The 20,524-nt window shown below is 38.2% G+C and overlaps 1 protein-coding gene across 1 annotated transcript; it reads left to right on the top strand.

Moving 5' to 3' along the window:
• The first annotated feature begins 2,830 nt into the window (after positions 1-2,830).
• Positions 2,831-20,286, top strand: LOC114134595 (RNA-binding protein 25-like). Its single transcript, XM_028001299.1, has 18 exons — positions 2,831-3,000; positions 3,277-3,393; positions 4,120-4,169; positions 4,277-4,447; positions 5,303-5,360; positions 5,619-5,779; positions 5,865-6,059; positions 6,146-6,226; positions 11,845-12,095; positions 13,006-13,117; positions 13,217-13,306; positions 13,421-13,494; positions 13,597-13,747; positions 15,155-15,662; positions 16,773-17,080; positions 17,195-17,293; positions 18,051-18,098; positions 19,541-20,286. The coding sequence occupies exons 2-18, from the start codon at positions 3,288-3,290 to the stop codon at positions 19,631-19,633; spliced, it is 2,556 nt and encodes an 851-aa protein (XP_027857100.1). The 5' UTR covers positions 2,831-3,000; positions 3,277-3,287; the 3' UTR covers positions 19,634-20,286.
• Positions 20,287-20,524: the final 238 nt, after the last annotated feature.

The following is a 20,524-nucleotide window of genomic DNA, read 5'->3' as shown; positions in this document are numbered from 1 at the left end:
TCTCTCCGAAGAGTTTTTGCGGCGCTAATGGCTCGTATTTTTTTGACAGTAGGCAGACAGGAAGGAGGGTGGAAGACATGCGACGAAGGTCGTCCAGTTTTCAGGAAGAAGACTCACTTTGCTTGGCTGGATGGTAAGGACCTTTGACTTTTTTCACCTAAAACATGTGAAATTAGATTTCAACTACATGAAATCGATTTTTCATTAAACGGTGAGATCAACTGGGGAAAATTTTCAAAAACATTCAAGGCAGAAAACCGGATTCCTTTTGCAGTTGTAACGTGTTTTTTCTGCCACCGGTAATATAAAGACTGTGGGCTTCACCGGCAATGGAAGACGAGGAGAGTACCCTGGTTACTACTGTGATGGCCGACCTGGACACTGCACTGACTGTCAATACTGAATGCAAGGAGAATATTAGTTGCTTTCCACAGTCTTTCACACATTTCAGTTGTCACACATTGTTCGTTTTTTTTTGTGACATGCCATTTTAAATCATTTCTGCTAAAGAATATTTGCCTTTTGACTTGTGCAGTCATCCTTTTTAATAATGTGTTCTTTCAATATTATTTACATTTTTGAATGTTTCTTTTTGTTGTAGCTCAGTTGATTTACATTATTCAGTTTTCATAGAAATGGTGCCGTTTCCACACAAAGTTACATTGTGGCTGTAATTTGTTGGAGAGAGTAGAACCAATAAAGTAGTTGTAAATATATTGTAACAGCGTTGTTTAACAATAGGATAACCTTGTTTTAAAAATTTTAAATGCAAGCAAAGCTAATAACTTGCAATATTTTATTTGTGTAAATACAATGTTTCCTATACTTTTAGAACAATGACTGGAATCAATACAAATTTTCTTTACAAACCTGACATACAGCCAAGTTGTTTATGTTTTAACAGAATCAACCGTTGGGTTTTTTTGTAATAAAGTAAGCACATACAGAAACATATTGTTCAGTTACAAAGTCATAATACAAACATAAGATTAAAGGTATCCTGACTTTATGAAGAGAGATGAGCCCGGCGCCGCTAGGCTGGGATGGAGACACATGATCAGGTGATTGGCTGAGCAGGTGAGATGAAGACATTTATAGTTAGAATTTACACATTGGTTTAATTTATGTAACCAGTGACTTTATTCAAAAAGGTTTTCATATAGAAAAAAGATCATTTTCTCTGGCAGTTACCAGCGCAGCGTCTACTGCCGGGGTCCGAGCCCCAAAGATTATTTCTTGTCAAATAAACTTTCTAAAACCTACTTTCTGTGTGAGTCTTTCCAGGATGAAGCTACATTTAAAGTTTTAAATTAATCCCTTTGGGTTTTGCAACAATTGGATATTTAAGGTCTTTATTTTATGAATCGATTGCAATTGGTAGAATTGATATGGAATTTCTAAATGGAATAGTGGGACACCAATCAGTTTACTGGTTGAACTGGAGTCCTTATAGCAAAAGTTTCCAATGAGACATTATGGTAAACAATGATAATAGTTGAGCCAGGTCACCTGCAACCAAAAATATTCTAGTTTTCGGAATGGCACTTGTTAGAAGTTCAGAAGTCCTTTGTTTTGTTTGTAAATTATATTCATAATGTGAATAATAAGAAAAATATTTGGCAAATAAGCAACAAAAGTGCGCTGTGATTGGACGTACTAAGTTGGCCAAAATTGTTGACTAAATGTTTTACAGACCAAACCTCTTTTCCATCAAGTTCTTATTTTATAAGCCAAAGGCTATTATAGTTTAGATTGTAACATATTTATTTTAAGAGGACCATTCACAACATCAAAATATATTATTTGAGCTTCATTTGTTTATATCTGTTTTCTTAATCTGCGATGGACAGGCGATATGTCCAGGGTCAGCAGCCCTCATGACCCAACTATAGGGATAATTCATGATAATTAATGGATGGATAAATGTGCTCTTAATGTAATGTACATTTGTCTCCAAAATATTGATTTGATTCATGTTTTATTACTTTTGTTTGAGATAGATTGGGTGTAAGGATAGATAAATACATCTCCATAATGTTTCCTTATTGTTGCTTATTCTAGATTGTTTGTTACTAATATCATTTTAAATATTGATTTAATAAAGATTTGAAAATAACAAAGTGACTTACCACGTGACAGACATACCACGTGACATATCACGTTTTGTAGCCATTTCTTTACTATTTAATTTGTATTTTTAATGTTGAAAGTCTTCTTGGGTGTTTTAAAAGGCGTTGGCAAATAAAATACGTTATTATTAGTATAATTATTATAACACGGTCGGTACAGGAAATAGTGTCACTAGCGCCCCCTTCATTTCCGGAATGAAATAGTCACATTTCCATGTAAGGTATGAGACTGACAGTGGTCCGTCCCCGCCCCTTTCTGTTTGCTGCAGCGTGGTCCTTCTACCCCAAACTGAATGATCGCTCCACCCACAGTTAGCAAGCTAAGATGCTAACAATACTAGCTTTCTAGAGTCAATTAATTGTTGAGGAATAAATTGTGACTAATTCCACAATTTAAGGAAAAGTTTGAAATTACTATTTAATTTAACAGTTTTTTTTGTTTTTTTTGCTGAAGTTCAATGCATTATGCTTAAAATTATGTGTTAGAAATAACATTGTTATATGCATCACATCGTATTATTTCATTAAAAAGATTAATAAATGTTTATTTTATATTTTAAATAATAGACTTGAGAATTGTATAGTTTTTTGTCTTAAGGTTTGTGGCGAACAAATTTAGCCTTTACATATTTTCCTTACAGGCTTTCAGACAACCTGAAAGACAGCGCGGAGGGCAAAAAAACCTTTGACGTGCAGGTATCCCATGATTCCTTTCCCAGTTCTCCCTCAGCCATAGGGGTTTCCTGTAGCCCACCGGTCTCCAATATAACATTCGCCTATAACTGTGTGTCCCCCTGTCTATAGTTGTTTCGGGGGCTTTTATTTGTGCGGTTAAGCCATAAAACTGGAGGCCGCTTTCTTTCCTTTGCTGGTGAGTAAATCAGTTCTTGAGCGCCGCAGCTGCTAACTGAACTAGCACGAGGCTACAGAGTTAGCTGCTTTTAGCTAATTTAGCTAGTTTACGTAGCGGAGTATTTCACATGAGCGCGTTCGCAACTTGCCAAATATGTTGCTACTACAGCACTGGGTTGTATTGTTTTTACTGCATTATTACCGCTGCTAATGTAGCTACTGGATCGACCTATTTGGGAAACAGTAAACAGTGTCCTCTTTGTCACTAATAAAGCAGTTTGTTTCTTGGCTCCAGGTTTTTTCAGGATGTCTTACTCTCCTCCAATCAACCGCCCTCCGATTGGCATCCCACAGCTGCCCCCTGGCATGCCCCCTCCTCAGTATGCGGGCTTTGCTCCTCCGGTTCCTCCAGGTACTAAGTTGAGCACCTGACATGTGTTATTTACATTAACAAGACATGTGCATGGGAAATGGATAGAAACACAGAAGCAAACGTTATCGGAATGTAAACACGGTAAAGTAGTTTCAGATTAGTTCATAAGTAATTAAAGACACAATAATGATAATTCAGAATATTGCTGAAGCATTAATGAACTTTAACACGTTTTGGCCAGTATTAAGAACACTGAAGATTGTGGTTGTAATGTGAAACAAATTTCAAGGCCTCTTGCTAAAGTCGAGACTACTTTAGCCAGGTATTGTATGAATTTGATATCATACCTTCAGCATCTCAGTTAGATTTCTGATCAACTTTGTGTGTGCTGTAGACTTTGATGAACATCCAGACTGTAAAATGTAGTGTCTTATTTTGATGTGACAAGGTTTCCCCCAGAAAACTAGCCAAGCCTGGTGGTTGGGCGCTAGGACAGTCACTCATTCATTTGTGTTTTTGAATTAAAGAAATGTTTAAAGTTGACAGAAAATTTGAAAATTTCACCTGATAGTTATGTGTTGTTGGAAGATCAATGCTTGAATACCGACCATAAAGTCTTAAAAAAAAATCTAAAACAAATAAGCAATACTTAGCCTGGTGGGGGCCCAAGTAAAGCCTGGTGGCCCGCCAGGCTTATAATACCCTGGGGGAAGCTCTGTGGGAATTAGCAGCTAGGCTTAACTTCATTTTCATCCTCATTTTCAGGGACTCCCATGATCCCAGTGCACATGGGTGTAATGGCTCCTGCACCCACAGTGAGTAAAAAAAAAAAAAAAAAAAAAGACCCCACTAACCATATATACATTTTATGTTAACAATATTATTTTATATGTATGACCTAAAATGTGCACTGGCTGTCCAGGTGCTGGTCCCGACCACAGTTACCATTGCACAGAAGCCGGTAACCACGAAGAAGGACCCTGTCCTCATCAGAGCCAAGGACGCAGAAGAGGGCGTGGGCCCCACCACCACCGTGTTTGTGGGGAACATCTCTGAGAAAGCGTCTGACATGTTGGTCAGGCAGCTTCTAGCAGTGAGTTCTCCATACGTCGCCGATCTGTCAGAATTAAACTGACGTCTATTTTCTTTTTTCTTTTAAAATTGTTCCAGGCAAGGATAGATTTGTGCCTTTTAATTCATTTGCGTGAAACGTAAGAAGGATCGAATGGCGTACACAATTACGGCTCAAAAGTTTAAAATATGGTGGGAAAAGTAAATAATTTTTTTGGTCACTCATTTCAGAAAGTGAAATTCATATATATGTACATTACATATGGAGTCAAATATTTCGAGCCTCGACTTCTTTTAACGTAATTTCACAGCTTCTGAATCTTCCCCAAACTCTACACAATACTCTCAAGGCAATCGTTGTTCGTGCAACAAATTTCTTTTACTTTGAACTACTGAGCAACAGTCCAGGTGAGATGCGGTTGACTTTATGTCTGCCTCAGAAGGGGCTGGACACGAGGAACACGTGTAGCCTTGTGTAAGATTTTACTGCGTGTAGAGACTCTTGTTGTTTCTTTTTCACAATATTCTAATTTTCAGAGTCACTGAATTTAGTCATCCTATATTTCAGCCTGTCTGTATAATATTTGACTCATTGGAATTAGAGGGGGCCCACTGAAAATTAAAATTGTGCATCATATTCTAGTTTTTTTAAAAATAATCGAAGGCTTGTATTATATATAATCATCCCACCGTGGGAAAAACGGTGGGATGATTATACAAAGATCTGAAATACATCCTCAAAGTCCAAAATATTCTGACATTGATGTCCACGATGACTGCTGGCTGGGATTGTTCATCCGGTGGAAAAGTTGTTGATAAGTAAATAGGTTTTCTCAAAGGCATAAAACACATTATTTTTTGTTCTCCGTCAAAACAGAAATGCGGTATCGTTCTGAGCTGGAAGAGGGTCCAAGGTGCTTCTGGGAAACTTCAAGGTAATATAAACATAACCTTACTTTTAATTTCTTCTTCGTTAACATATATTATGCTGCCCAGTCCTGAGACCTATTACTATTAGAATAGTTTACTCATGTTCATGTTGATGCTGTCCTTATTATATTCTCTCCTTTTTGATGCTTTTAAAATAAGAAAAACGAGTTTTTGTTGTTTTATGCAATCCAAAAATAATACCGGACTTTTTTTCCGCTCATTTTGGACATAATAAATCCTTTCTGCCCCGTGACATCTGGAAGCTTTTGGATTCTGTGAATATAAGGAGCCTGAATCGACGCTCCGAGCTCTCAGGCTTCTGCATGAGCTGCTCTTAGGCGACAAGAAGCTGCTGGTCAAGGTGGACGCTAAAACCAAGGCTCAGCTGGACGAATGGAAGGCAAAGAAGAGGAGCGCCAACGGGGTAACAGACCTGAAGCGAACGCTTGTTTGACTTTGATCCTTTTTTAAAGCATTTTTAAAAGTTTTTCTCCGGCTTTGACGCCCAGGGAACCACAGAGGGGTCAAAAAACAACGCGCAGGATGAGGAGGAGGTTCTCGATGAAGAAACTGTGCGCCGGGACCAGGTTGTGAAGGGGGCGATCGACGTCCTCATCCGAGAGTACTCGAGCGAGCTCAACGCTCCCTCGCAAGACTCCGACGGTCAGCCTCGCAACAGAAAGCGCAAAGAGAAGAAGGAGGAGGTAGTCAGATAATGAACTCTTTATTTTGGTCATGAAATTTTCCATCCCTGGTCTGTTTCCAAATCCGTCTTTACCTTTCTTTTAAGGACATCAACGCCATGGAGTTGGAGGATGACAAGAGAGACCTCATATCCAGAGAGATCAGCAAATTCAGAGACACACACAAGGTAACGTACCAACCTGCCTCTGTTGCTATGTACATAAGCAGAAAACTTATGTTTGTACTTAAAAATCCCTCCACAGGAAGTGGATTCACACTTAATAAACAATCTGTTAAGTATATGTTAGCTTATGGACACACTGTTTAAATTCCAAATAAACCTAATCTATTGATTAAACCTCACCAATATGGTAGAGTTCATTTGGTGACTAGAGCAAGATGAATCTCACTGTGTCGGCTTTGGAAAAGGTTGCGCGGATAAGACCCAGGTAAACTCTTTCTTTTCTTTTCTAATCCTACTGGGCGCCCCCTGCTGGAGGGTTTTGCAGAGGGGCAACTGGCTCTTATTTCATTTATTTCTGTGTCTTTGTTATTTCGGACAACGTTGGGGTAAATTGCTCCATTTAAGCTGGAGAAGTAGTTTTATTTAATTCGATACGTGTCGCACTGTGTAGCGTTTAAAACTACCCAGCAGCCCAGTGAACCTCTGCACGTCCTGACATTCGTAAATCTGTGTTTGAGTACACACAGTGTCTAACCACTGCCTCTGTTGCTATGTACATAAAAAATACATTCCGTTAGTCAACAATAAAAGTGAGAGGTGCATTTTTAAAATGATACAATAGCTACACAATTCTGTAGTGGATGGGTGGATCATTTAACTGTAACAGGTAACTTACAGTAATATTTGTGTAACAAAAATGATATCAGTGTAATTAAATAGAATGTATTGTTTATTTCTCTAAAATGAATCTAAAATTTCTCCTAAACTGAGCTTAAATTGCAAACTTCATACAAATGAATAAGAAAATGTGTACACAACTCTTCAGTTGGAAATTGAAAATATTGAGCTTTAGGAATCAATAACAAACCTACTATTAACTCATTTATTTCAGTTCATATTTAATCGCAATAAATAGAATTTCAAAGGCACTCTGCAAAACAAGCATATCCAATCTATGTATAAAAATAGTGAGTCTGTTCAATTCAATCTAATAGACCGATTCAAAGGCAATGACATGCATTACAATTCAATTCGGTTTATAAAACAATAGTCAGAGGTGCTTTTTAGGGAATAATTTTTGCTATTAAAATGTTGATTATAGTATCTTTTTTTTGTTGTTTTGGGTTCTTATTGAGAAATGCGAATCAACAGGTCAGAGCTATAAAAATCTCCAAATCGGCCACAAAGACTCTGATTGGTGCATCTCTAGAAATAACTTCTTTTTTTTTTTAAGCTTATGGTGGCTTAAAAAAGAAAAGAAAAAGAAATCACATCCAAACAGGAGGTCAAACCAGTTTCAGGCACACATTGATTTTCAAAAGACCGGCCTGCAGAATAGCACATTAAAGCTGATATTTAAAAGCAGACCCAGTGGACGCATTGATATGACCTTAAATACAGTTTAGATGAGGATATCCGTCCTGTCCCGATGCAGACATCCTGGCTTTTATCTTCTGTGTCATTTGCATCAGTTGACGCATTAACAATATCCAATCATGAAGGTCATTTGTGTTAAGTAGCATTGTGTTGGTCTAGCTATAACTGATAGACGATAACATGTAGCAACCACTTTTTTTTTTTTTCTTGTGCTCTTTTCATTACCTGTCAGATCCAAATTTCAAACAATTCTTTAAGAAAATTATCATAAACTTTTATAAAATCTGAATTTGAACTCTGGATCTGCCGGACTTGCTATTTTTTAAACTGGATTGGTGAGACCTTAGAGGCACAGGAAGTCGACCTTCAGGTAAGATGGCTTCCCTACTTTTTCTTGTGTCAAACAATGAATTTAGAGGAGTTGATTTTGACATTTCTGTCACAACAAACTGTTTCACAGCTATTTAGCATATTCTGACTTCATGATTGATCTGCTTTTCCTCCCATATCAGCATTTCCTCCAATGTATTATCAGCCTGGCGGGCCACCAGGCTTTGCTTGAGCTTAGTATTGCTTATTTAGTTGTCTTTTTAAAATGTTTGGTTTTTTTTGACTTTATAGTTGATGATTAGGTATTAATCTGCCAATCTTTCAATAACATATAATTATCAAGTGATATTTTCAAATTTCCTGTCAACTTTAAACATTTTTGTGCCCAAAAACACGACGAGTCGCTGGACGAATGACACCCCAACCCCGGGCTTAGCAAGTTTTCTGGGGGAAACCTTGCATATGTAGCTTGCCGTGTGTGTAGGCGGAAAGAAGTGCTGAATCCATAGGTCATCTCCTACAAGCTGCAAAACTATAGCTCCAGAACAAAATGCCGTTGTGTTTGGTTTTAGCGAGAAGCAAGAGTTTACGTCTTGTTTTGTGCAAAGACTTTTGATCATTTGTGCAAAGTGTAAGCATGATTATTAGATGAGCACCAATAAATTGGACCTGAGTTCCTTACGTTTTGGCGATTGGATGATACAGACGTGTGAAGCCGATCTATATCTCCCTCTGCAAAGGTAAAAAAACATAAAATAGAATTGACCACTGCCCACCAGGTCATGTCTACACTTGTGTGGTTAACAATCGTCGCCCCAGCTGTGGCCAACTTAGCAACTTTGTCACCATGTTTAGCAACTTATCAGACGACAACAACAAAAAAATCAGTATTGGCCAAAATCGTAATCGGCAGGTCAGGCTTTTTTTTTTAAATCCCAGAAGACTGCACCTATACTGATTATGTAAATTTGGGGGAAAAAATAGTAGTCCTAAAATAAGCCTCTGTCCTCTACGCTGCAGCGAGGCAGATATCTCTTACACATGCTTTCCTGTATCTCACATAATCATGACAGAAAAAAATACATTGGTACTGGTTATGTCATTTATTTAAAAGTGGGCCGTTTGCCATGTAAAGCCGTGATTTATATTAATCCACTTGGCACCCTTAGGTAACGTCAGAGCGGTCCATTACGTAGCAGCGATGTTAAGTACGCTGCGCGTTCAAAGCTGACTTGGCAGCTTCTCTGACTCTAAAAGCTTTGTAAGCAAAGAGCCCATTTAGGATAAAATCTCCTTCCTCAATAACACAAAGCAGACTGTAGTAAGTCTTAGTGTTTATCCTTCTGTCTGTTTGCTGTTTGTCTGATAAAACCAATGTCAATCATGTATTTTTTTTTTGTATGTTTTTCAACTAGCAGTTTGTCCATTTGTATGACTGCACATTGATTTGGGGAAAACAAGCAGGCGGATATGAATTTGACCAATATGTTTTTAGCCCACAGCCGAGTTGTTATTGAAATAGCCTCTTATTACATCAGAGCATAATCGCAGATATCCTCTGCTCACTGCCCAGTTACTACTCCGCCTTGTGAAAGCGTTCATGCTGCTTGAGCTTTTTAATGTCGTTCTGTGACGTCACAGCCACCGACAAGCTTTTTATTGGGGTTTTATGTAATGGACTAACACAAAGCAGTTTATCACATAGGCAGAGGAAAAATGTTGCATTGATACTCAGAGGCAACATTTGAACGTGGTTCCCCAGGAGTCTGGGTCTATAGAATCAAGGGGTAATAGAGTTCAGTTGATGGTTTTCACATGAGTTTAACCTGAACTGAGATGTAAATGGGGCTGAAACGATTAATCCGATTAGGCCTGTCGCGATAAACAATAAATCAATTAATCGCACGATAAATTAAAACTATCGACGTCATTTTAATTATCGGCTTTATCGTCTCTTCTGGCCTTTTTCTCTTTCTGTTGATGACACTGAATGAAAAAAGGCACAACTCCGGTTCTCCACTGACTCTCCCCTTCCTCATTTTCTTAGTGTAAAGCCCAGTGCAGGCTACACGACCTTAGAGCTGTCAGCCGATTGTCGGCCCATTTTTAAAACCTGACAGACCACACATTAGCCGACAGAAATCCTAGGTATAACGGTTCGATTGGGTTCGTTCCTGCCGTGTGGTGTCCAACAATGGGTACAAAATAATGGCTACAAGTTCAGTGAACTAATTTTAAAACCCGACATTAATCAATGCTTTACTACAATCTACCTGCAATGCATGTGGCTAGAGTGTCAGCGTAAAGTCCTGACTGGTTATAATGAAAATCATTATAACCTATTTATGTCACCTTAATGAAGAACAGCTGAAAAGTTACCGGTTTAATCAACTGCGGTAGCAATTTCGCTCCAACTCCTCCTCTTGTCATTTCTATATTCTTTGCATGTTGAATAAACATTAATGTTGTTTCCACATATCATCTCCAATATCCGCTGGACTTTGGGTTGCGCTGTGTCAGCTGTTTGGGATTCCCCGACGTAATTTCCCCTCAGAAAACACAGAGGAGAATCCACGCTTTCTGATTGGCTACCTGTCACATTCAACAGGCTGCGTTAACGCTGGGCCACGACGATCTACCATAACACACCACACACTACAGGATGATTGGTTATAAAATCGTAAGCGACAATCTTAGAACGGCCGACATTCTAAGATTGTAATAAGGGGAAAATCGGAGCAAAAAATCATGTAGTGTGAACTATTGCATCAGATAGTCGATGTGCCCATTTTCTCTATTTAAATCTAATTATTACTGAAGGGCAACATAATATACAGACTTCATAATCTGCACTCTTTTGATTGAATGCAGTATTTATTTCCACTTTGGCTTTATGTTTAGTTTTTATTCAAGTACATTTTTTGTTAATGGAGACTGAGAATCCATTTTATTTTTGTTTTTTGTTGTTTTGTTTATCAGTTCCAGTGTTAAATATTCTTTTGAAAATAAAGTGTATCTATCTTTGGCAGGAAATTGCATGCATTGTTACATCATTTCCATTAAATCAGTGTAAAAAGGTCTTCAAACAATATTATCGTTTATCGCAATAAGTTTTGAGACAATTAATCGCTCAGCAAAATTTGATATCGTGACAGGCCTAAATCCGATTAGTTGTGACGAATTGATTATTGAAATAATCGTCAACTAATTTAGCAATCAGTTAATCATTAATAGGAAAACAATTCCTCAAGTTTCAGTTTTCGTTTCACGCTGTTCAAATTCTGTAAAAAAACAAACAAAGCAAAACAAAAAAACAAATTAGCTCTTCACTGTATTGATGTTAGGTCGAGCAGAAAGGTCTTCATGTGTTGGTGTTGAAAGGATTATTTTTGCTGCAGATGCGTCCTTTGCTACAAATGATCGAGCGTACACTTATGTTGTTGCATTTCAGGCAATAAAATGTTTTATTTTCTTATATGATGAAGGAATTGGGCTATTTGCATCTTTAATGTGTTTCCAATATTGTATAAAGAAAGACTTGATTGAAAAGTCTGCAGATTTTTTTTATCTGATTAATCATCAGAATAATCGACATATTGATCGATAGCTAGGAAGAATCGTTAGTTGCAGCCTTAGATTTAAATCCGTCAAACCTGCCGTAGCGTTGGACCGCTCCTCCTGGTGGAAACTACAAGGCTGGGAAGACTTCCTGACTCAAGTCAGAGCGTCCATCTTGTCCTTGTAGGATGTCAACATCCCCAAAACAGGCAGTCTAAACTGCTTTCTTCAACATCATGTGGTGATTGTGTGTGGGATTTTGTGTGTGTGTCAGTGCAATACGTTTCTGATCTTTAACGTCCTTTGACAAATGTTCCTCTTTTTTTTTTTTTCTTTCTCCTGTCTGGCTGCTGCAGAAACTGGAAGAGGAAAAAGGGAAGAAAGACAAGGAACGACTTGAGCTCGAGAAGGAGCGGAGGGAGAGGGACAAGGAGCGCGAGCGCGAGAGGGAGCGGCGCGACCGAGAGAAGGAAAAGGAGAGGGAGAGAGAACGGGAACGGGACAAGGAGCGGGAACGAGAACGGGAGCGGGAGAGGGACCGAGAACGGGAGCGGACGAAAGAGCGCGAGAGAAGTCGAGACGTCAGCGAAGCGCGCAGCAGGTCGAGGTCAGAGTTTTTGATGCTTCGACAGTGTGAGAATTGTTGGCGTAAAAACCACATTATTGAACGGCTGAAATGGATTAAACGTCAACCCATTCACAATCTGGTAGCTCATGGTGTAGCAGTGTGAAACGTCAAGTTGAGTTCGAGTTTCAACCGTCTAGCTGCTGAACTTTTTGTGAATCTTGGGTCTGATGGTTGAAACTTGAACGCAGTTGGATGTTCCTACAGGGAGATGTTCCCAAACACTCATCAGAATTGGGCTTTAACGGACAAAGCAGGCTGTGAAATCGACCTATTGGAAATGTGTGAACTATACCTCAGAGTTCCAGCTCATTTTAGCAACAAATTTATTGGAATATACACAACACTGTCAAGACAAGAGGTCACAAAATCACCCAGGATTATGGCTGAAGCTAGTGGATCGCTACACAAAGTTGCTTAGTTACATTAAACCAAATATTAATAGGGGGTTTATATAAATATTTTTTTTAGGGTCTAGACTTTAATCCGTTAACTTTGATTATTTACTTATAGATTTTCACGCAATTAATTGGTATTTCTTTTTTTAATTTACATTTAAAAGTTAATGATGCTCCACCCAGGAGAAGGAATAATTCAAATTCAGTAATAAAGGCTTCAGATTCAATTACTAAAGCTTATAAAGAGTGCATGTTAACGTTTCATTGAAATTGCGTTTGTGCAGCAAGGAGCCATAAACAGGAAAATCTGTCTGAATGTCTCATTTGAGCACTTAGGAGGTTAATACTGGGCGCCGCGGTAACGAGTAGCCTGTCTCAGAGAAGCAAAACAAATCAATGCTTTTTGCTAGTTTTGCTGATCTAAACATCTGCGACTTCGTAGTTATGTCCTGAATTGACAATATTCTGCGAATATTCTGAAATCGTCTTTGCAGGGAGAGAAACAGAGAAGATAAAAAACGAGACCGCGACGAAGACGAGGAAGACGTTTACGAGCGGCGGAGACTTGAGAGGAGGCTGAGAGACAAAGAGGCTGCTTACCAAGAAGTATGAATGCGACGTCTCTCTTTTTGTGTTGCACGTAATTGATTACTCACAGGAAGATGTGTTAATCGTGTGTTTTTGTATTTTTTTTTTCTTGTGAAGCGGCTCAAAAACTGGGAGATCCGAGAGAGGAAGAAGGCTCGCGAATACAACAAAGAAAATGAGAGAGAGGACGAGAGGCGGCGTGAAATGGTACACATCATGCACTAAAAATAAATGTTTTTTGGTTCTTTTTTTTTGGTCAACTTATTTGTGGTTTCATGCATATTCTTTTTATTTTTGTTTTATGGCATTCTCAAAAATCAGATGAAAGAAGCCAAAAGACTGAAAGAGTTCCTCGAGGATTATGACGACGACAGGGACGATCCGAAGTACTACAGGTCGATCATCTCAACTCGCACTTTGAGATGCCGTGTTTCTGCTCTGCTGTCGGAAACAGAACAACACACAATGGCCCATCTATTTGTTTTTCTCGTCCTCAGAGGCAGCGCTTTGCAAAAGCGACTGCGTGACCGCGAAAAGGAAATGGAAATGGACGAGCGAGATCGAAAGAGGGAAAAGGAGGAGCTGGAAGAGATTAGACAAAGGCTGCTTGCTGAGGGTCACCCTGACCCAGATGCAGAGCTGCAGAGGGTAAATCCTCCTAAACGATTCATTAACGTAAAGTTTGACCTATTTTTCTCCTAAATTTGATGAAAATATTTAAGTTTTCCAAAGTAACAGCACTTTGTGTCGCATTCATTTCCAAATGTAATATCCTCCGTCATTCATTTGCTACTTTGCGCCACACTGGTTTGTAATTTACCTTGAAACATGTTCACTTCATGGACTTGCTAACAAATCTTACTGATGTAGGGATTCATCATGACAAATAGATTAAAGTCACATTTAGAAACAACTAAATCATTACTCCTGAAGAAAACACAACTCAAGTTTACCATTGTTTCCTAATACGCATGTTGTGCTGGAAAAAATTTGAATCCTTTTTATTGGGTGTTAATTCATGCCGCTGGTTATCTATTTTAAAGCTGCATAAACATTAACATTATATTATACTCATTGAAGTAGTGTTTGCAATGCTTTTCATTCATCTAATTGTACAACAGAGTTTTAGGACCAGGCTAGGAAAAAAAAAAATCCTTTACATCATAATATTGGTCATAATACTATGAGAAAAAAATCGTAATATTACAACAAAAGAGCGGTGGGACAGTAGTCACAATCAAACAAGAATGTTGCAATGATGTGAGAACAACAATTAATCCAAAATAACATATTAAAGTCAAAGCAATGCGAGAATAAAATCATATTACCAGAATGAAGTTAGAATATTAGGAGAATGAGGTAGCAGTGCTACACGAAAAATAAGAGATTAAAATGAGAAATGTTGAGCATTTTGTGAAGTTACTTTGGTATCAGTTTTTACAACTGAAGAAATAATTGATCTTTTAACACATCGAGATTAAGTTATTATCAGTAGCAGGATTTTTGAATGATTGTATAATTGACCTGAGTCTATTTTGAAGAAAGAACTCTTTATATATATATTTTTTGCATTAAAATGACTTTTTCCTGGTAATTTTATGGCTCTTTTCCCCCAGTAACATTGTGTTTCTGCTCTGCTAACGTCATGACTTCATTCTCCTTGTATCATTACTTCGTTCTCATGATTTAAAAAGTCGTTTTCTTAGTCTGGCCCTATTTCTCTGTTGTAAAATTGTAACAATTTTCTGCAGGTCGAATGTTGAAAAAGGATAAAAGTTAAGGATACGATTAGAATTCAAAATCCACCAGCAATGTAGCAATAGGTGGATTAAATGGCAAACGGGATAAGAAAATGTTCTTCAGTCCCGATTAGACTTGACTTGGACTTGCCTCTCGGAGTCTTGAGACTTAAATCGTTGTTGGTGGAAGATTTTACACTTGACTTGGACTTGGCCTAAAAGACTTGAAGCTTAATTTTGACTTGCTACTCAAAAGACTTGAAACTCGATCTGGAAGAAAACTCACTTTCAATGTCTCTGCTTTGGATTTCTGCAGATGGAGGAGGAAGCCGAGCGCAGGCGGCGGCCTCCTCTGAACCTGGAACCCGAGGAGGAAGTAAGCCAGGAGAAAACTCACCGCGACCGTGAACTGGAGCAGGTTCGCGAACGCCACCACGAACGCGACCGCCATCACGAACGCGACCGCCACCACGAACGGGAGCGAGAGAGGGAGAAGAGAGCCTCTGAGAGGCCCGTGGAGCCAAAGTCCCAACCGCCCCGGCAGGATTCAGACGAGGATGACGACAACAACGACACTAACGTCAACGAAAGACACGAGGACGACTTCCGTGACGGCGAAGACTCACTAGAGGCCAAGCCCCAACTTAAGCCCGTAATGAGACCAATCACCATTGCCCCATCAGTTTCTTCTGCTAGTGGGAATGCGACTCCGAACACTCCTGGGAACGATTCCCCCTGCGGCATAATCATTCCAGGAGAGAACACCCCCGACCTCCAGCCTTTAGAGGAACATCGGCCCAAGATCGGCCTCAGCCTCAAACTGGGTGAGTGCAACAGCAGACCTTAAACACAGCCTTAGAAAGTCTTAAATTCATATGTCTAGAAATGAAAGCCTTAAAATGTCTTCAATTTAGATTTAAAAATCACAGGTCTTAAATGTTGTTCTGGCTGGACTGTTAGTTTTGGATGTGTAGTTTTTTTTCTTATCATGGAACTTTTCCTGCTGGCAAAAGTTTGAGTGGTGTACAGACATCTTCATCCCGTTTTGTGACTCAGTAGAGGCTACCGCTAACTAGCTGCTAATATACCCTTGCTAGCTAGCTTGTTAGCTTTTCTGCGTCTATCATTGGTAAGTGTAAATTTACACTTTACAGTTACCAACATTGGTCTTCATCACTTGCTCACATAAGTTGCTAACCCATTTGATGCTACATGCATCCAAAAAGCGTGACACTTTTATATGAAATATGAGACTTTCTTTTCTACATTTCTGTTGTGCTACAAGTCTTACATTTTGGTCATAATGATCTTAAAATGTCTCAATTTTTTTTTTTTTACACATTTTTTTATTTGGTCTTAAATACATTAGTTACAGGTCATACATTTTGTCTCAGCAAGACTGTTTAATTTTCTATGTGTAGTATTTTATTTATTTTTTTTGTTGCTCTTATGGAATTTTTCTGGAAAAGGTTTGAGTCGCATGCAGACATCTTCACTGCGTTATGTGACTCCAGATGATTGAGGCTACTGCTAACTAGCTGCTAAAGCTTTTGCTAGCTAGCTTTTCTGTGTCTGTTTGGGGTAAATGCAAATTTCTCACCATTTGGCCGGACAATGTTTGTTTTTCCAACCCACAATTCCAGAAACATTCTGTGCAAAAAATAATGCTTCCAGTCACTATTAGCATTTTTGCGATTTCTAGATTGTAATTTTTATCCCTATTATGGACCAGGATTCTGTGACTCTGTGATAAAGATCGAATTGAATTAATACATATATACAGACCAAAAGTTATAGTTTTTTTTGGTAAATTGAATTCAATGTGTCATTAAAAAGTCTTAAACTTGACCTGCTAAACTCTGCTGTAAACACAAGGTGCCTGTTCCTGCAGCGTTCAGACAGAACAAATCCAGTTATTCATTTTCCTCCTGCAGGTGCGACCAACAGCCCCAGTCAGCTCAATGCTGTAAAGAGAAAGAAGCTGGCGGCGGTGGACAGCGTCTTCAACAAGTTTGACGACGAGGAAGCGGACGAGCAGCCCCGCAAAAGGAAGCTGGTTCCCCTGGACTACGGTGACGATGACAAGAGTCTGGGACTCGACGGGGCAGAAATTTCCGCCGCCAAGGGCAGCAGCATCAACACAGAGGAGAAGCGGAAGCACATCAAGAGCCTTATCGAGAAGATTCCCACCGCCAGGCCGGAGCTTTTCTCTTACCCGCTGGATTGGGCTATGGTCGATTCGGTAAAAATAATAGTGCATTTAAAATATATATATATATATATATATATATATATATATATGCATAAATATTACCGTTTATTAAGTTATGGGATATTATTCTTGTGTGTTTTCTAGGCTCTGATGGATCGCCGGATTAGACCGTGGATTAATAAGAAGATCATTGAATACATTGGGGAGGAGGAGCCCACCCTGGTTGATTTTGTCTGTACTAAGGTTTGTAATTATTCACTGAAATGACTGTGAACAACTAGCATTTTTCCAGACTTCATTATCAGTTTGCTTCTTTTAGAAGATAAGTTTTATATATATATACAGTATATATATATATATATATATAAACAGCTTACAGCCATGGCTAACTCTGGGAACCAAGGTAGAAAAGCCTTTTCCCTGTAGTCCAAAAGACTTTTTTTACTCCAAAATGCAGCCAGAATGAATGGCTGCATACATTCTGGCATTGTATGATTTCACTTATGGTTGAACATAAGTGCAATCATTTGCATATTGAGAGTCTACAGAGGCTGATAATCTCCCCACTCAGCTCCCAGATCACTGTTGAAACTTTGAGTTTTATGTCCAATCCACATGAATTAAGTGACAGAAACTAATTTTCTCACTGCATCTTTGATTCATTTTGTCCAGCTGTAGGTCTCTGTCCAATCAGAGTCAGCTATTGTGTAGTTGGTGCTTTTAATCAGTTTTCAGTTAATTAAATCCAAGTCTATGGAACACAAAATGTCACTAAAATCACTCTGTCCTTCTAAAATCTTTCAGAAAATCGTAAAAGTGCATCAAATCGTACCGAATTGTATCATTTGCCAAATATCGTGATACATATTGTATCGTATCGTGAGATTATTGTATCGCTACACCTCTAATATATATATATATATATATATATATATATATATATATATATATATATATGGAATGCTTCTTTACTTCATTTGTTTTTCCATTTTATGTCCAGATAATGGCACACAGCACTCCCCAGGGGATCCTTGATGATGTGGCTATGGTATGTTGAAATGTTTCAATATTGTCTCAATTCCCCAGTATTACACCTTTAAAGCTTCAAGTAAGTTAGATTAATAATTGTCTACAAAAATGTATGTAACAGAAAAAGAAATCCATATCCAATTCAGTGATTGATGCAGGACATTTAACTTTTTTTGCCTGTAGCTTTAGTTATTGGAGCCATCTGCTGCGAGACATTTCCTACCGACTCTACAGTCTGCTCATAGTTATCCATTTGAAAAAACTGGCTTTTATTACTACGAATAAATTAAATATGCCAGCAGAAGGTCACTTAGAGCGCTAGTGGTTTGGCCAGGGATCATAATCTGTTATATTTCATAAGAGCCAGATGGTCCAAACATGGATCAGCAGCAGAATAAATGGAAACTGGCTGTACTACAAGGTTTTTAGACAATAATATACAATTAATTAAAATATTTGTGAGCTTTATCTACTTCTGTACGCAATTCATAAGGAAGTAAATTGATACATCACACTTCAAGTACTTCATTACATAGGCATGGAAGGAAGGTAGGAAGAGTACGTTGAGTATGAAAAGTGGATTTTTATCATTTTAGACATCAATATTTAGAGTTTTTTTTAAGTTCCTGGCTGAGCTGCTCTTTAAAAGGTTTCTTTCACCCACAGTTTATTATTTATTTAAATCAGGATTTTAAAGTGAACTTTTGGTTCTCAAATTTATCATGAGCAAAGGTGTTTATGACCTAAAAAAAGGAGCAATGAGACAGCTGGCTTTTTTAAGAGAATTAAAGTGGCACAGTACAAAAATAGAGGTGGGTTATTGTTGTATCGTTTATCATGTATCGTGATTTATTGTTGTTACAGTAAATTCCAATTGGTGACGTTTAAATACCCCTAAAACTATTTTTATCCACCATTTGTTTAATAAAAGTCTATCAATAAATTTTAAAATGATTAAATCCATTTCCTGTGTGCAGTTTAGTGAAACAAGTCGCACTCCTTTGTGCGACAGGTGCCATACAAAAGTCATATATTACAAATGTTTCTCAAAAGCAGTACTTGTGTTTGTTTGGCTATGACTGCTGTGTTATGCTGTGATACAGCTACATAAAAAAAAATGCATATGTTGTCACTTTTATCGCTACCGCAAGAGTACCACAAAATATCGTGATGACATTTTAAGTTCATACCGCCCAACCCTTCTTAAAAATGTAATATTTTGACAGCTGATATTGATTTATATGCTACCAGAGTGGTGCGACTGCAACATTTTTAGAAAATAATTTGAAAAGATTACCAAATGTAGAAGTCTCGCTCAAAACAAATCCTTTCTGCTGTGTGAGCGCTTTAGGATTTCTAAATGTAGAACTCTAGAAATGTGTCTTGGCAGGACTGTCCGTTTTCGTTTGGGTAACTCTTCAAGTTTCACTTGAATCTTCCCCTGATCTCGTTTCGTTTTAGGTTCTCGATGAAGAAGCAGAAGTCTTCATAGTAAAAATGTGGAGGTTACTTATTTATGAAACAGAAGCCAAGAAGATTGGACTGGTGAAGTAAAGACTATGAAACCCCCCCGAGCTTTCACTGCAGCTAGCTACAGTTTGTCCTCCGGTCCTCCAGACTGTAAATACGTGCTCACACTCCTCTCCATTCCACCTGCAAGGAGCTGCTACCTTGTACGTATGCGTGTCTGTGTGAGTGTATGTGTCTGTATGATAAAGGTTCCAGTTTGTGAGCAGAGAGTTTGCACAAACCTCAAGCATGGTAAAACTTTGGTTTTATTGTTTTGTCATTTTTTTCTTTTCTTTTTATTGGCATTGTTAGAGAAAAAGGCAGTTGCATTTCACTGCCTGCTCTCCAGGTTGTTGAACATTGTACATACTGCTTTGATTTGCTAGTGTTCTGTGAAAGCTCTGCCCTGACAGGTGAACTAATAAACGTGCTTTTTAAAAAAAAAACAACCACCAAGAAACAAAAGTTTAAGTGTTTGGAGTTTGTTTTTGCTCTTATTTTGTTCCTAAAAGTTAGCCATCTTTCAAACCTAAAATGGAGGTCAATTTGACTGCATCTATCGTCTTGTACTTGATAAGAATGAAAATCTGACATTTCTAGAATAATATTTTGGGCAAGTTGTGATGTTTTATGGTCAGTTGAACTTGTTTCTCTGCACAGATTAAACTTGATATGTATGTTGATTTCACACAAAAAAACCCACTGATATTTATATAAAATCTGACACAGTTATAGTTGGATGTCTATCCAGTCTTCACAGGCGTTTTTTTTTTTTTTTTTTCTACTTTCAATAAAATCCTTGAATTGTTCTCCCCCCCCCCCCCACACACACACACACACACACACACAGCAGCTTATTTGAATGACTAAAACAAGAATATTGTTATACATACAAGCTCTCGAGTACACACAATCTAATATTTGGATCAATGTAAA

This window comes from Xiphophorus couchianus, chromosome 19 (genome assembly GCF_001444195.1).
Source record: "Xiphophorus couchianus chromosome 19, X_couchianus-1.0, whole genome shotgun sequence".
Lineage (NCBI taxonomy): Eukaryota > Metazoa > Chordata > Actinopteri > Cyprinodontiformes > Poeciliidae > Xiphophorus > Xiphophorus couchianus.
This window is presented reverse-complemented; position numbering and strand designations above follow the sequence as displayed.

What these genes read in the sequence shown, in the direction of transcription:
- LOC114134595 (XM_028001299.1), top strand. Translation starts at nt 3,288, where the DNA reads ATGTCTTACTCTCCTCCAATCAACCGCCCTCCGATTGGCATCCCACAG. An exon ending in TGGTCAGGCAGCTTCTAGCA is followed by an intron (nt 4,448 to 5,302) that starts GTGAGTTCTCCA and finishes CCGTCAAAACAG; the next exon opens with AAATGCGGTATCGTTCTGAG. An exon ending in AATTCAGAGACACACACAAG is followed by an intron (nt 6,227 to 11,844) that starts GTAACGTACCAA and finishes TGGCTGCTGCAG; the next exon opens with AAACTGGAAGAGGAAAAAGG.